Genomic DNA, 14584 nt, shown 5'->3' on the forward strand with positions numbered 1-14584 from the left:
GCGCATTTATAAACGAGATTCCCATTTGTGCATCACAGTCGCTGCCCAAGACCGCAGCGCCTGCGCGATTTCAAGTTACGCAAATTCGCGCAACTTTGCGCTCGTTGACATACGTCATTCCTGAGCACAGCCTACGCATGAGCTGACTGATGGTACACTCATGATTGAATGGCGCTGCCGCGCCCTGTGCCGCTGTCGGGTCGTGCCGGGGTCCCCCCTTTAGCCAGCACCATCGACGCATCGCACGCCGCGCTCGGCAGCTTCCTTCAGCAAAGGCACTGGCTCCGTCGGACCGCCGACACGCCCGTGCAGCTGGTGCATGTGCCGACGCAGCGCCCCGGCCCCGCGTTCACAGGCCAGCACGCAGCCACAGCTGCAGCTGCAGCACCAGCCGCGCCAGCAGCACGCGCTACAGGGCCGGCAGCGGCGGGGTGGTGGCTGCTGCGTGATGACCTGCTGCACCCCGTCCTGGGCGGCAACAAGGTGGGCCGCCCCCGGGATAGACCGTGAGGGTGACAGCGTTTGGGGTTGTGCTAGCTATGACCCGCCGCGCCTCTGTGCGCCGGCTGCCTAACCCCGGGTAATTGGACTTCTTCCCCCCTGTCTCTCTCACACACACGCACACACGCACGCACACGCACGCGCACTCCGGGCGCACATGGTCAGGTCCGCAAGCTGGACGGACTGCTGCCCGAGCTGGTGCAGGCTGGCGTCACCGACGTGGTGAGTGCTGGCGGCCGCCGGGCCTGGAGTCAAGCACACCAGCAGCGTGCACACTGCGGCCTGTCTAGCATCACGGGACGGGAATGAAGTGTGGGCATGAGCGTGCGGGTGTGTGTGTGTGTGTGTGTGTGTGTGTGTGTGTGTGTGCATGCGATGCCCCATTCATGAGGGATTGTGTGGCCATGTGCAGCAGGTAAGCCCCTAAGGATGGTCACGTGCTGATGTATGGGCCGCTCGTGCGTTGCTCGTTGCCCCACCTCAACACGATGGCAGGTCACCTGCGGCGGCGTGCAGAGCGCCCACACGGCGGCGGTGGCGGTGGCGGCGGCGGAGCTGGGGCTCAGGTCTCACCTGCTGATACGTGGCGAGGCGCCGCAGGTGGGCATGCACCCGGTACACGGTCGCCAGGCTGCAGTTCCGTACTAGGCATTAAACAGCAGCAGGCACGGGTACGCCCACAAGTAAGACACACAGGGCAGGTGGTCCCCCGGCAGAGCCTGTGAGTGAAAGAGGCAGCTTGCGTGAAGTCACCAAAGCCGCGGGCGTGGTGTGGTTGTGTGGTTGTGTGGCATTACAAGCCTGCTGTGTGGTGTGTCCCAATCAATGCAGGTGCCGACGGGTTACCAGCTCGTGACGCGGATGTACGGCACACACGTGTCGTACGTGACACGTGCCGAATACGCTGACCGTGCCGCCATGTTTGACCGGCGGGTTGAGCAAGTGCGGCAGCAGGACGCCGCCGCCAAGGTGCGACCGAAAGCATGGCTTTTGCCCGTCTGCGTGCCGTGAAGTGTACCATCAGGCAGATGTGTGTAGGATGTCGCCAGGCAGCAACCGCCGCTACGTTTAATGTACACGGTCTGCCAGTTACGGTGCGTGTGTGTGATGTTGCTCGCTCTGCTGCTGCGGGCGTGCTGCAGGTGGCGGTGATTGCAGAAGGCGGCGGCGACGCGGCCGCCTTGCTGGGCCTGGTGCGGCTGTCCCACTGGCTGCTCGGGGCGGCAAGCACCTGCGGTGTGGGCAGCAGCAGCAGCGGCGGCGGTGCGCCTGGTGAGCAAGATGCCAGACAGCTGCTGCCGGAGGGGCTTGGGTCATCACGGCGGCTGGTCACGGATGTGGGCGCACTGCCTCACCCACAGTCCACGCCGTACCGCATCCTCGTGGACTCGGGCACCGGCACCACCGCCATAGGTGTGTGCGCAGGCTGCTGCCGGGCAGGGCTTGCATCTTCCAGGGGTGGGCCGCCACCGCAGGCGAGAGGGGCCCTAAGCCCACGGCATTAGATGTAGTTGGCGAGATTCGGGGACCGTATGCAGCCCCACGCGGCGAGAATGCACCCCAGATTCACCCAGTCTTTCTCGACCGAGGGCCTACATTGGGGCCCCCTTCCTGCCGCTCCCCGAAGATGCACGCCCTGCTGTCGGGGCGTGGGCATGGGGCGTGGGGACTGGGGCAATCAACACGTGCTCCTCACTTTATTCCTCATTGCTGCAGGTCTGGCTATCGGTATTGCGCTGCTGGGCCTGCCCTGGACCGTTGTGGGCATCATGCTGGCCGGGGAGGAGTCGTACTACCGGTCACAGGCGCAGCAGCTGCTCAGCAGCTTCCTGCAGCGGTACGGACCCGAGCTGTACGGCATCGGCAGGGCTGAGGCAACCGGACTGGGGGGCGCGCGAGGCGGCAGCAGCACAGTAGGCGCATCGGCAACAGCAGCAGCTGCTGAGGCGGGAGGAGCGGGAGAAGCCTCAGCAGGTGCGCTCCCGCTGCAGTGGGTGCCGCGCCTTGTGCCGCGGCGGTTCGGCAAAGTGTTCCCTCAGGACATCGCAACGTGCAAGCAGGTGGGACGCCAGCCAGGGCCGCGCGTGAGTGCTTGCGGGTGTGTGTGAAGCTGCGTTCACTTGGGCGCGCCCCGTCATGTTGACGGCACCCGCTGGCTACTGTCGCGCCGACCAGAACCGCACGACGTGGGGTCGGTGGATGGCTCAATCGCTTGGCTGCCAGTGCCCATCCCACTGACGGCTCCATGCCGCCATTGATGACCCAATGGACCCGCCCTTACGCGTATGCACCTGGCCTGTGCGTGGCTGCAGGTGGCCCAGAGCCACGGCATCGGGCTGGACCCAATCTACAGTCTGTCGGCCTGGGAGCTGGCGTGCTGGGAGGCACAACAGGCAGCAGTAGCGGCAGCAGCAGCAGCACCAGCAGCTGGAGCCGTGGATGCGGGTATGGGAGGCGTGACCGCGACCCCGGTCGTGATGCTGCATGGGGGCGGGGCCCTGGGGCTGCACGGGTTGGCGCAGCGGTACCCTGGCGCCTTCTGATGGTGGTGGCGGAATGGGGCAGCCGCAGCAAGTGGAGGGCCTGCCGCTGCTGCTGGGCGCGGCGTTGTTACTTACAGCTGTGGCCTGTGGGTCATCTGGGTCACCCTGATCCGGGCCCGGCACACCGCACACCGGGACCTGAGTCCTGGGTCCGGCTGAGGCAGGGGCTGAGACGCTGAGTCCCGGGGTTGAGTCGGGGTGAGTGGGTAATAGGCGGTCCCTTCGCGGGTTCACGGGTCACTCCCCTGACCATCACATCTGGGGGCACAGCTAGCCTTATGCCGTTGTGAAACATGTCCGCTTAGCAGGTCCGTTCTCAATTCAGCAGCGGGACTAACAGGTTGAGGGCCATAGGCATAGTTCTAGTGATTGACGCACATAGTCGTTTGATCTAACGATGTGTGGCATCCCCGTAAGAGCTCCATTCCTGCTGGTGTAGCTCAGTGGTAGAGCGTTTGTCTTGTAAACAAAAGGTCCCTGGTTCGAACCCGGGCTCCAGCAACTATTTTGCCTCCGTGTGGTTGGCACCGCGGCAGTTTCTGCGGATGAGCTTTTGAAAGCACTCGGTGAAAAACTTGTGGTGGCCCGCGGCAGCCGTGTGTTGGGCCCAGCCCCACCTGTAGCAACCGCGCAAGTCTGCACCAGCCCAACCCGGGAACACATCCCTCCGTCCAAAGCCCAAAACACCCCAGTCGCCCAATTGGGCGCATGTATGCTAAGGCTTGATTTTGTAAGGTCTCTGGAGTGACCTGTCCGCTCGCCGAGCTCGGCATTTGCAGCAACATGCACCGACATAGTGCACGAAGAGCTGCTTTTAGCCCTTTTCGAGGCTTCCTAGCCATTATTTATAGCAATGCTAGGCACGGAAATGATCGAGCATAGAGAAAATGGCTGCTCGATTGACCCCAGTCGCACGGGCGCCCTGCAGGAGTGGAAGGGCGCACTGACGCGCAGACTTGCAAGCGGCGGCGGCAGCACATGCGACCGCCAGCAGGGAGGCTGGGGTAGGGCGTGGGGTTGAGGCCCGGCTGGGACAAGGGTGGAGGCCGCCACGATGCCAGGTGGGACAACTTGGGACATCGGTGGAGGGGGCGCGGCCGGCGGCAGCAGCAACAACCAGGGCGGCGGCTGCCTTCGGCTGCGTGCTGGACATGTGACCGCACGCTGGGCACTAACATGCTGGAGACGTAGTTTTCTCCTGGCTCGTCGCCTATGCCGGTGGCCGCAAGTCTGTGCAAGTCACTGACCTCGACTACTGCGGCTGCGCAAGCGCCGCAGGCGGAGTGGCAGCATCAGGAGCTGCACGCAGCTGCAGACGCCCGCCGCACTGCGAGGCCAGGGGGGGAGGGGGTGGAAAGCTCAGGGTCTGACGGCTCTTACCCCACGCTTAACATTGCAGAGCTTTTAAAGAGCATTACGCACGTAATTTTTGTTTTGTCAGGGGTGGTATGGTGAGGAAGTTCCGGGCCGCCGGAGTTGGGGGTCAGTCGTCGCCCGTAGGGTCTGCCGGATTTCGGGACCCCATCCTGGCGGAATTCGGGAAGCGCCCCACCAACAGAAGTAAAGGCCAAACGCAGCACCATGTGGCTCGTGTATGCCGTAACATGCACAAACAAAGGGTGGGAGGGCTGAGTTGCGAGTCCTGGCGTGGGCATGTCGGCACTACATGCACACTGACACGGCGGGGCTCTCAAGCGCTTGTGCGCATGCATTCAAATCTAAGTTTGCCGATGCACACTGTCCATTCGTCACGCGGCAGAGAGTTGAGCGCGGGGTGGGCTGGGTCGAGGGGATTTCCATGGTTAGGATCCCGCCTGACCGAAGTCACAGAACAGGACCGCTGATGGCACAGCGTGATAGTGCTCGTCAAGAGGAGTCGATTGGCACCACATCGGTATTGACTGGAGGGGTTTAGCCCCCAGACAACACGGTTTTGTCCATGGGAGTGTTGGTCGTCCCCTCAGGGGGGGGGGCCGCGGGGGATTTCGGGGCATGGGGTCTGGCACTTTGTTTCCTACCCCACCTCACCCTGGCTGGGCTACCACCTGCCAAAGCGGCAGGCGGCGCGCACCAGCTACAAACACCAATCATTGGAGGCAGCAGTTGGCGGCTGGACAGCAGCGTCGCCGCCTTTGCACGAAATTTTCGCCTTCGGCGGATCTGGGGCAAATTTGCACAGTGCAAATGGAAGATATGAGCACTGAGCACGGCGATCGGGACAGGCCACCCCAGAGCTTACAAAAACATGTCTTAGCATACAGATGCCCCGTGAGGGCGATTGGGGCGGTTTGGGCTTTGGACGGAGGGATGTCTTCCCGGGTTGGGCTGGTGCAGACTTGAGGGGGTGCTACAGCTGTGGGCCCGGGCCCAACACACACGGCACCGCAGGCTACCACCAGGCTTTCACCAAAAGGGCTCGCTCCCTCAGACTCAAAGACTGCCGGAGTCCGTGAAACCAGGGACCTTTTGTTTACAAGACAAACGCTCTACCACTGAGCTACACCAGCAGGAATGGGGCTCTTACGGGGATGCCACATATCGTTAGATCAAACTACTATGTGCGTCAATCACTAGAACTATGCCTATGGCCCTCGACCTGTTAGTCCCGCTGCTGAATTGAGAACGGACCTGCTAAGCGGACATGTTTCACAACGGCATAAGGCTAGCTGTGCCCCCAGATGTGATGGTCAGGGGAGTGACCTGTGAACCCGCGAAGGGACCGCCTATTACCCACGCACCCCGACTCAACCCCGGGACTCAGCCCCTGCCTCAGCCGGACCCAGGACTCAGGTCCCGGTGTGCGGTGTGCCGGGCCCGGATCAGGGTGACCCAGATGACCCACAGGCCACAGCTGTAAGTAACAACGCCGCGCCCAGCAGCAGCGGCAGGCCCTCCACTTGCTGCGGCTGCCCCATTCCGCCACCACCATCAGAAGGCGCCAGGGTACCGCTGCGCCAACCCGTGCAGCCCCAGGGCCCCACCCCCGTGCAGCATCACGACCGGGGTCGCGGTCACGCCTCCTATCCCCCCATCCACGGCTCCAGCTGGTGCTGCTTCTGCTGCTGCTACTGCTGCTACTGCTGCCTGCTGTGCCTCCCAGCACGCCAGCTCCCAGGCCGACATACTGTAGATTGGGTCCAGCCCGATGCCGTACACCAGCACACCACTCAATCACTAGAATGACTCAGCCCCTGATTCAGCCCAACCTCAGCCCAACCCAGGACTCGGCCCCAAGACCTTGCCCGAGACTCAGCCTAACCCCCTGAGTCAGCCCTGATCCAACCTGCACCAACTTGTTACAGCCAGCATGTAGCCCCTCGTGCCCATGTACTGGGGCAACTCCAAAACTTGGCACGTGTCCTCGTTGACATGCCCACACACATCTGAACGCAACCGTTAGCACATTTATACCTGGTTCTAGCAACAAACCTTCCTGAAACTGGTGGGCCAGTTGCGGCTGTATGTACCGTACTTCTGTTCCCCATCGCGGCTGGCAGTGCGGTAACGCCACTTCGCTTTCTGCTATGCCACACCGCTCCCACAGCACGCACCCACATCATCGCTCCCATCGCATCGAAACTTCGGCGACCATTCCCAAGCCGAACACTTGGCCGAACACACGAGCGCTACACGCGCAGCTCTGATAGGCTGGCGTACAACAGCCTTACAGTACAACAACGAATACTGCGCTGACCAAACCTTAAACTCCTGCTTCTGGCAAACCTTTACCACCCCCGCGAGCACACTTGCACCATGCATTGTACTTTTTGTAGTGCCCTTCCGTTCCGACGCACTCCATGACCCTCAGGCATAATTTCGTAACTCGAACGCCCACCACATAAGCACCCGTGTGCCATGCAGCGCCCCTCGTACCCGCAGCCAGTGCCCCACCCAACACAGGCAGGCACCCTCGAACCACATACACAGTGCTCTAGGCTCATCCAACGCCCCTCCCGGTTCTCTCCGCCTCCCACATAGACACAAAAACACACACACACACACACACACACACACACACACACACACACATTCACAGCTCCCTCCTCCGCCAGCCGCTCACTCACCACCTACACACCACGTGCCCCCCTGTCCTCCTGTCCTCCTGTCCCCCTAGGCCAGTGCCAGGTGGTTGGCCTCCTCCTCCATCACCTTGTCCACCAACGAGGTGATGCGGTGGCTCCAGGGCACATTCTCCGGCTCAAACATGTGCTGCACCTGCGCGCATGACATGCCGTAAGGATGTAGGAACACATGCGTGCGTGTTACAGCAATGGCGGGGACGCAGGAGTTACGGCAGTGCAGTGCCGGATGGAAAACTCATACGCGCAACCCAAGAAAGAGTGAGCGCCGCGAGGCACTGCGTGGCTGTGAGGCCGCCGCGTCCCTCTGTCTCCAGCTCTGCCGCTGTTATGTGCCTGATGAAACCCAGCCCCCCCGCCACGCAGCCACAATCAACCGGCCGTCCCCGCACGCACGCACCTGTGTGAGCACGGAGTGGTCGGGGTCGAGCTTGTTGCTCCAGCCCTCCAGCACCAGCGTGGTCACCACCACCGCACAGATGTGGCCGGGCAGGCTCACCTGCAAGCAGCCCAACCCAGTCAACTCACGCCACGCAGTCCAGGCAGCGAACACGTCCAGACGACTGCATTCAAGTAATCAGCCTAGCAGACATGTCCACTAGCCCATGCCTGCCGGCGCCGACCGCTGAACAGGCCCGCCCGGCTCGCAGGAGGAGACCGCCGCGGGGTAGCCCCGAAACTACCGTCCCGCTCTCCAACATACAGTACCTTCATTGCAGCCCGCCCTCCTTGACTGCGAGCGCTTTCCTATCCGTCCACCCACCCGGGAGCCGCTTGCAGGCACCGTCCTGATTGTACCGCCCCCCCTGCACCTCGCTCTTCTGCATTGGTTCGGCATAGTTTGGGCTGGTATCTACAACCCCCCCCTCCTCCACACACACACACACACATAAACGCACCTGGTGTTGGCGCACCAGCTCCAGCACTGCCGCCAGTGCGTCTGCGCCGTTCTTAAAGGAGCAGCTGTCGGCCTGGCCCGCCGCCGCCAGGTCCATCTTGTGCAGCTCGTCAAACGCGTTCTGGGCGGGGCGGGGGCGCGGAGTGAGGGATGGAGTGAGGGATGGGATGGAAAAGAGGTTGGAGGCGGGTGTGGGCGCGAGGGGTTGCTGGCTAAGGATGGTACGGTATGTGGGTGTGTGGGCGTGTGGGTGTGTGGGTGACAAGGAGCGATGGCTTCCGCAGTCAGCCAGTCCGAAACGCTGCCAGACTATCTGAACCCCCCCCCCTCCCAGGCCGACAGCTGTTAAATGTCTCCCTCCCCATCACCTCACCTGCACCCGACCCCCCCCCCGCATCCTGGCCTCCTCTCACCCCCTCTCACCCCTGCCGCCCCCCCCCCGCTTCCCACCTGCATGGCTGTCCTGAACGCCTCGGGGTCCGGGCAGGACTGGCCGGCGCCGCTGAAGCGCAACGTCCAGTCGCCGCAGGCGCGGCCGTCCATGGCCGCGAAGGAGCGGAACAGACCCACCATGTTCTCCTGCAGGCCAGGCAGTCGGAGGTGGCCGCGGTCGGTGAGGTCGCTTGTTGGGAGGAGTTAGGGTTTCAGGGTCAGGGTTTTGCCAGGGCGGGACGGACTGGCCACTGCAGCTCCGCCGAACAGTTCCAACATCGGTGCGCGGCCGCCCTGCTGCCCCGCATCTCCCCCTCCCTTTCCCCTCCCCCTACACCTCCCACACACACACCACCACCTCCCCCCTTATCTTGGGATTAAATGAACTACCCCCACCCCCACCCCACCCCCATCTCCACCACCCCCTCCTCCCCACCTGGTCCGCGGGCGACAGCTCGGTGGCCATGCCCACGTCCAGCAGCACCAGGCTGGGCTGCAGCCAGCGCTGCTGCAGCAGCTCGATGCGGGCGCGTGTGGCGGAGCTCAGGCCGGCAGAGTCGCGCAGCCGGTCCAGGCCCCTGGGGGAGGGGGTACAGGGCGGGAGGAGGAAAGGGGGGTGGGGTGGGTTCAAGGATGGTTGGTAAAGCGGTACAGGATCACTGAGGACTGCAGGGGGTGGGGTGGGGTGGGGTTACATTCATGATTAGTTAAGGAAGTGGTAGACGGTAGACCATCTTGCGGAACATGAAGCGGGGTGGGTGAAGGACAAGTGAACTGGGGTGCGTACTCCCTCCCGTGTGTGTGGTGTGAGTTGCAGGTGGTAACATGTTTGCGCCGTTAGCGCCCACCAAGTCCGCCTTCCCCTCTTCCCCCACCCCGGCCCGAGAACACACGCACATATTCACAGTGTGCTACAAACACGCAACGCCCGCCCGCCCGCTCGCTCCCCACCTGTAGATGAGCCCCAGCATGCCTCCGGGCGGGTCCAGGCGCACCAGAATGTTGCCGGGGTGCAGGTCGGAGTGGATCAGGTTGTCCACCAGCATCATCTGCAGCATGGTGCCGCTGCCCAGCTCCGACAGCCTGGGGAGGAGCGGCAGCGGTGTGTGTGTGTGTGTGTGTGTGTGTGTGTGTGTGTGTGTGTGTGTGTGTGTGTGTGTGTGTGTGTGTGTGTGTGTGTGTGTGTGTGTGTGTGTGTGTGTGTTGGGGGGGGTTGCAAAGATGGTTGGGTAAGCGGTACGGCGAGGGGGGTTGCAAAGATGGTTGGAAAAGCGGTACTCAGGATGCACTAAACAGCGGTACAGCGGGGGCAGGGCAGTCGCGAAGGAGGGGCTTCCAGGCATGGCGGCGACAGGGTTGGGTTGGGGGCTTCGCATGCAGGGCGGAGGTCGCTGACATGGGGGCGCGCAGCAGCACTCCGGGAGGGGCCGCGGTGGCGCAGTGGGTCCAGTGAGGGGGCGGCAACACACATATACACACATACACACACATACACACACATATACACACACAAACACACACACACACACACACACACACACACACCGTCCACGCGCGCACCTGTGGTTGTAGGGGTTGCCGTCCCCGGCCTGGATGTAGTGGGTAATGTGCTCGCCCGCCTCGAAGCTCTCCACCAGCACGTCGGGCGTGACCAGTGGGTACAGCGGCACGGGGAAGAACACGTGCCGCGTCTTGCGGAAGTTATAGTTGAAGCGGCGCAGATTGTGGGCCTCGCGCGACAGGTCCACCTGAGCACACACACACGCACGTGACACAAAACACATGTGTCGAAATTGAGGTACGAAACCGGAGACGTGACACGCATCAGACAGTTGAGCCATGACGACACGATACGAGAAAGGCAACAGGCGCACGTTGACGCATCGGCGCGATGATGCGTGCGTGTCTCTGGCAGGCTGCAGGCTAGCGCACGTAGACTCTTTTTTATCTCAAACCGCAGGTCCCAGGGCCCGCTGACCCCACCACCCGGCTCTGCGTCAGACTGCGCTCCCGCTACCCTCCCTTCCTCTCCCCTCCCTCCCTCCCTCTCCCCTCCCTCCTCCCTCCTTCCTCTCCCCTCCCTCCTTCCTCCACCTCCCCCCACTCCCGCTTCCCTCCCCCGCACCTGCTCCCTCAGCGGCGCCGCGAACTGGCTTAGCGTCTGCTCCAGCCGCAAGTGGCTGAGGCTGGGCAGCTGCGCCGCCAGGTGCGCCACCGCCATCATGAGCGCGAAGTCGCGCAGGATGGCGGCGCCCACGCCCGGGTGCCGCACCTTGACGGCCACTGTGGTGCCGGGCGCCATGCCTGGGAGCGGGGTGGGTGGGTGGGAAAGGTGGGGTGGGGTTGGGAAGGATTGGGGTTGGGGAAGGGGGCGTGTGGGGTGGCGGCGTGAGGCGAAGAGGAGGTTGGCATGCACACATGGGTGTGCGTGTGGGGGTTACATTCATGAGTAAGCAAGGAGAAGCGCGGGGGGTGCGCTGCGGTCGTGCGGGGGGCGTTGGGGTTGTGAAAGCTGCCAACCTGCCAGGGAATGGGCGAGCGTGACTGCCGTGCACCCAGCACCCAGCACACAACATTCCAAGCCGACCCTTGCACACGCCCCTGCCTCCCTCCATACCCCAGTCCCCACCGCACTCCTCCTTTCCCCAAACGAACTCCCTTCCCCCCAACGACCCCCCCCCCCTCCCCTGCCCTCACCCGCCAGCTCCGCGCCTCGGTCGCTGAGCACGGCCCTGTGGATCTGGCCGATGGATCCGCTGGCCACCGGCGCCTGCTCGATGCTGGTGAATAGCTCCGATAGCGGCACGCCGAACGCGGCCTCGATGGCGGCCTTGGTGTGGCGGAACGCGTGGGCCGGAGCCTGCAGGTTGAGGGGGAGGGAGAGGATGGGGAAAGCAGGTGGGGTCGGGCAAGGCGGGAGGCGGGAGGCGGCGGGAGCTGGGACGTGGCGGCTAGGCGGATTGTGGTGTGGTGTTGCCGGCGAAATCGGCGGTCCAGTGGTGGTGCGGTGCAGCCTCAAGGCTGAAGTGCAATGGGCTCAGGTCTGCAACTCCACACTGCCTGCCCGCCCGACCCTGAACCCGACTGACCTTACTGAACCCGACTGAACCTGCCTGCCTGCCTGGCTGACTGGCTGACTGGCTGCCTGCCTGACCCCAGCTGGCCCCAGCCGGCCCCAGTGGCACACCTGTGTGTGCAGCTTCTCCAGCTCCTCGCACATGTCGGGCGGGAACAGGTCGTGCCGGGTGGCCGCCCACTGCCCCCACTTGATGAAGGCCGGGCCTGTGGGCGGAGGGGGGGAGCCGTTCATGCCAACGGTTTGTTCGAGAGACACACACACAGCAGCCACGGTGTCTATCGGTTCGAGCACTGGGGCTGGCGACAACGTCTCCCCAAGCCACAGGAAGGCCACCTCTACCCCGCTACCCACTGCCCGCTACCCACGCGCGCTACCGCCACACTGAGGAAAACAGCTACCCGCTGCCCTTCCACCCCCAACTCCCACCCCACCCCACCCCACCCCAGCCCCACGCACCCCAGCCCCACCCCACCCCACCCTACCCGCCGCCTCCAGCGTCTTCCTGAGCAGCTCAATCCACTCCGCCCGCTTCCACTGCAGCTGCAGCGCCACGGGGGCGGTGAGCAGCACCGGCGCGAACAGCAGCAGCAGCCACACGCTGCGAGCCAAATTCTCCAGCAGCCCCGCCATCTGCAGCGGCAGCTCCTGGAGTGGCGGGGGCGAGGTGGGGCGGCGGGGCGGCGGGGCGGCACGGGTGCTTAGGGGCAGAGGTTGCGTGTGGATGGTCAGGCAGGCACTCGGGGCCAGCAGGCGGGCGAGCGATGTGAAAGCTGGGAAGCGACGCCCGGAGTTGCGGTCTAGGCAGTGGGCAACGCCCCCAATTCACGACTTCATGCCGCCCCGTGAGGCTGGACCATTTTTGCACTCACGGTTAAGCCTCGCCGGCTTACGCCCCACCACCAGTGTGAAGCCTGGCCCGCTAGCCTCTTCGCCCGCTGCCCTCTCCCAGCCGTCTCCCAGCCGTCTCCCAGCCGTCTCCCAGCCCTCAGGCCTCCACCAGCCTTCCCCGCCTTCCAGCCCTGTCCCTGCCCTCTCCCAGCCTTCTCCCAGCCCCTCATTCCTCCTCCCAGCCCCTCACTCCTCCCGTCAGCCCCTGCCGCCGCCCTGCCACCCTCCCCCCTTGCCGCACCTGCCACCAGGCCAGGCTGCCCGGCTCGTCCCCCGTGGTGGCGGGCGTCTCCTCAATCTGGAACTGCAGCGGCGCCGCGTCCGCACGCGCACTGCGGTGCCCAGTCACAATCGCAGGTCAGCAGAGCACATTTGCAAGTACACTGAGAGCTAAGTCGCACACTTCACAGAGCCTGCACATGCGACGCTCTGTCAACCCAGGCCCGCCAACCACCCTTGCACCCGCTGCGCATACCAGCCCTCCTCATCTCCTGCCCTGCGCCCTCTCCCATTGCCGCACTCCCCCCCCCCACCACCCCACTATCCCCCCATCACCACGCACATGCGGCTGCTGCGCCAGAGCTCCGCCACCGTCAGCGCCAGCGTCACCGGCAGGTGCTGCTGCCCCATAGCACCCATGGCCGCCAGCAGGTAGAAGTGGAGCCGGCGGAAGCTGGCGGCGCAGGCGCCGCCGGCCCAGCAGCCGAAGCCGGCGGCGCCGGGCAGCAGCGCGCCACACGACTGCCGCGCCAGCGTCAGGGCCACAACGGCGCGCCAGCTCAGGCCGCCTCCCCAGTAGGGTCCCAAGGACTGCAGCACCGAGTGCCGCACGTGGGCCCGCATGGTAGTGAGGTAGGCGTGGGAGGCGTGAAGGTGCGCGCGCGTGGCGGCGGCCGCCGCGGCGGCGGCAGAGCCGGCGGCGCTGGCCGCGGCGGAGGCCGCGCGGCCGGTGGCGGCGCCGACTGCGGCAGCGGTTTGTGCGTCAGTGGAGAAGGTGCGGAAGCGCGTGGGCAGCTGCGGCCGTGCAGTGCCGCAGCGCAGCGCGGAGGCGGCAAAGCCCCGCAGAGCGGGTCCGAAGCCGCCGCCGCCGCCGCTGGCGGCGCCGGGCCGTAGTGATCCGGCAGCGCCGCGCTGTGCGCACATGACACCAGCAGAGTAGGTGCCGGCTGCGGAGGCCGCGCCGCCGCCTAGGTGCAGTGCCGGGCGCGTGCAGGCTGTGGAGGGAGAGCAAGAGGCCCCGGAAGACGGAACGGCCCCGCCCTGCCCAGGCCTCCCCGGCAACCGGATGCCGTGCCCATTGGCAGCGCCCGTGCTGCTGCTGCTACTGCTACTGCTAGTGCTGGGGTTGCCGGTGAGGGCAGGGCGCCAGCCGGGTGCTAGGGGCGATCCTGTGCTACTGCCGGAAAGCGCGGGAGATGTTGGTGTCGGGCCCCCGACTGCCCCGGTCGCTCCCGCCCGCCCGTGCGCGTAGCACAGCTGCTGGCCGCTCCGCTGAGAAAGATGGCGTTTGAAGGTTCTCGCCAGAGGTTGCAATGAGGGCTGTCCGGCGCCTCCGCGGCACTGGAGCGCAGTGAGCAGCGCGGCAGATGCGATTAGCCGAGCTTGCGCCGCGGGAAGCTGGGCCCAAACGGTCCTGTGATGCCCATATGTAGATTAAGGTATGAGATCGGGGTTGAATGGGACCACCGAGGAGGATTTACGCGCGTCCTGAGCAACTCTGATTGAAAGCCCGCGACAGGCCGCCAGTTCTCACTCGATACAGCTCCTCGACATGATTGATGCACTACATTGAAACCCACATACACATACCGTTCTTCAGGTTGTCGCGACATGGAACCGTGTGAGCTCGAGGTCGACTCAGATGAGTTTGCTACTCCGCCCAGCAGGCTACTTTGGGGCAGCTTACTAGCAAGCCATTAATGGATTGGAGGTGAGAAGCTTGTTGTTCTGCCAGAACTGTAAGTTGTGCGAGTGTTGTAAAGGTGTCTCGCGAACTGTGGTATCGACTCTATGTGGGGGCCAGCAGCAAACTGCGAGTACCAATGATTATACAATAATGCAGGTTGCAACGCTTCTGGTCGACTTGTCGGTTGTCCGTGCCCGGATTTGGCCAAGGGATTTGGCATCATCCCGATTAGGGGATTCAAGCACACGGCTTTGCAAC

The 14584-nt window shown here is 64.2% G+C and overlaps 3 protein-coding genes across 3 annotated transcripts; 1 reads left to right on the forward strand and 2 right to left on the reverse strand.

The window, feature by feature from the left end:
• Positions 1–16: 16 nt before the first annotated feature.
• On the forward strand, positions 17–3522 carry CHLRE_01g031850v5 (uncharacterized protein). Its single transcript, XM_001689544.2, has 7 exons — positions 17–483; positions 667–723; positions 997–1101; positions 1333–1470; positions 1644–1914; positions 2218–2561; positions 2814–3522. Exons 1-7 carry the CDS (start codon positions 169–171, stop codon positions 3042–3044), a joined length of 1461 nt encoding a protein of 486 aa, XP_001689596.2. The 5' UTR covers positions 17–168; the 3' UTR covers positions 3045–3522.
• Positions 3523–5502: 1980 nt separating this feature from the next.
• Positions 5503–6256, reverse strand: CHLRE_01g031875v5 (uncharacterized protein). Its single transcript, XM_043058652.1, has one exon. It carries the CDS (start codon positions 6165–6167, stop codon positions 5973–5975), a length of 195 nt encoding a protein of 64 aa, XP_042928566.1. The 5' UTR covers positions 6168–6256; the 3' UTR covers positions 5503–5972.
• Positions 6257–6328: 72 nt separating this feature from the next.
• CHLRE_01g031900v5 (uncharacterized protein) lies at positions 6329–14546 on the reverse strand. Its single transcript, XM_043058653.1, has 14 exons — positions 14230–14546; positions 12983–14053; positions 12662–12752; positions 12015–12177; positions 11641–11735; positions 11151–11313; positions 10579–10757; positions 10014–10201; positions 9405–9536; positions 8890–9031; positions 8472–8600; positions 8023–8142; positions 7524–7622; positions 6329–7259 (listed from the first exon to the last, which is right to left on the reverse strand). Exons 1-14 carry the CDS (start codon positions 14250–14252, stop codon positions 7155–7157), a joined length of 2700 nt encoding a protein of 899 aa, XP_042928567.1. The 5' UTR covers positions 14253–14546; the 3' UTR covers positions 6329–7154.
• Positions 14547–14584: the final 38 nt, after the last annotated feature.

Source organism: Chlamydomonas reinhardtii, chromosome 1, assembly GCF_000002595.2.
Source record: "Chlamydomonas reinhardtii strain CC-503 cw92 mt+ chromosome 1, whole genome shotgun sequence".
NCBI classification, from domain to species: Eukaryota; Viridiplantae; Chlorophyta; class Chlorophyceae; order Chlamydomonadales; family Chlamydomonadaceae; genus Chlamydomonas; species Chlamydomonas reinhardtii.

What these genes read in the sequence shown, in the direction of transcription:
- CHLRE_01g031850v5 (XM_001689544.2), top strand. Translation starts at nt 169, where the DNA reads ATGGCGCTGCCGCGCCCTGTGCCGCTGTCGGGTCGTGCCGGGGTCCCC. An exon ending in AGGCTGGCGTCACCGACGTG is followed by an intron (nt 724 to 996) that starts GTGAGTGCTGGC and finishes ACACGATGGCAG; the next exon opens with GTCACCTGCGGCGGCGTGCA. An exon ending in TACGTGGCGAGGCGCCGCAG is followed by an intron (nt 1,102 to 1,332) that starts GTGGGCATGCAC and finishes CAATCAATGCAG; the next exon opens with GTGCCGACGGGTTACCAGCT.
- CHLRE_01g031900v5 (XM_043058653.1), bottom strand. Translation starts at nt 14,252, where the DNA reads ATGTCGCGACAACCTGAAGAACG. An exon ending in CCGAGGCGCGGAGCTGGCGG is followed by an intron (nt 10,758 to 11,150) that starts GTGAGGGCAGGG and finishes CCCCGCTCCCAG; the next exon opens with GCATGGCGCCCGGCACCACA. An exon ending in CGTTCAGGACAGCCATGCAG is followed by an intron (nt 8,143 to 8,471) that starts GTGGGAAGCGGG and finishes CGCCCCGCCCAG; the next exon opens with AACGCGTTTGACGAGCTGCA.
- CHLRE_01g031875v5 (XM_043058652.1), bottom strand. Translation starts at nt 6,167, where the DNA reads ATGTCGGCCTGGGAGCTGGCGTGCTGGGAGGCACAGCAGGCAGCAGTA.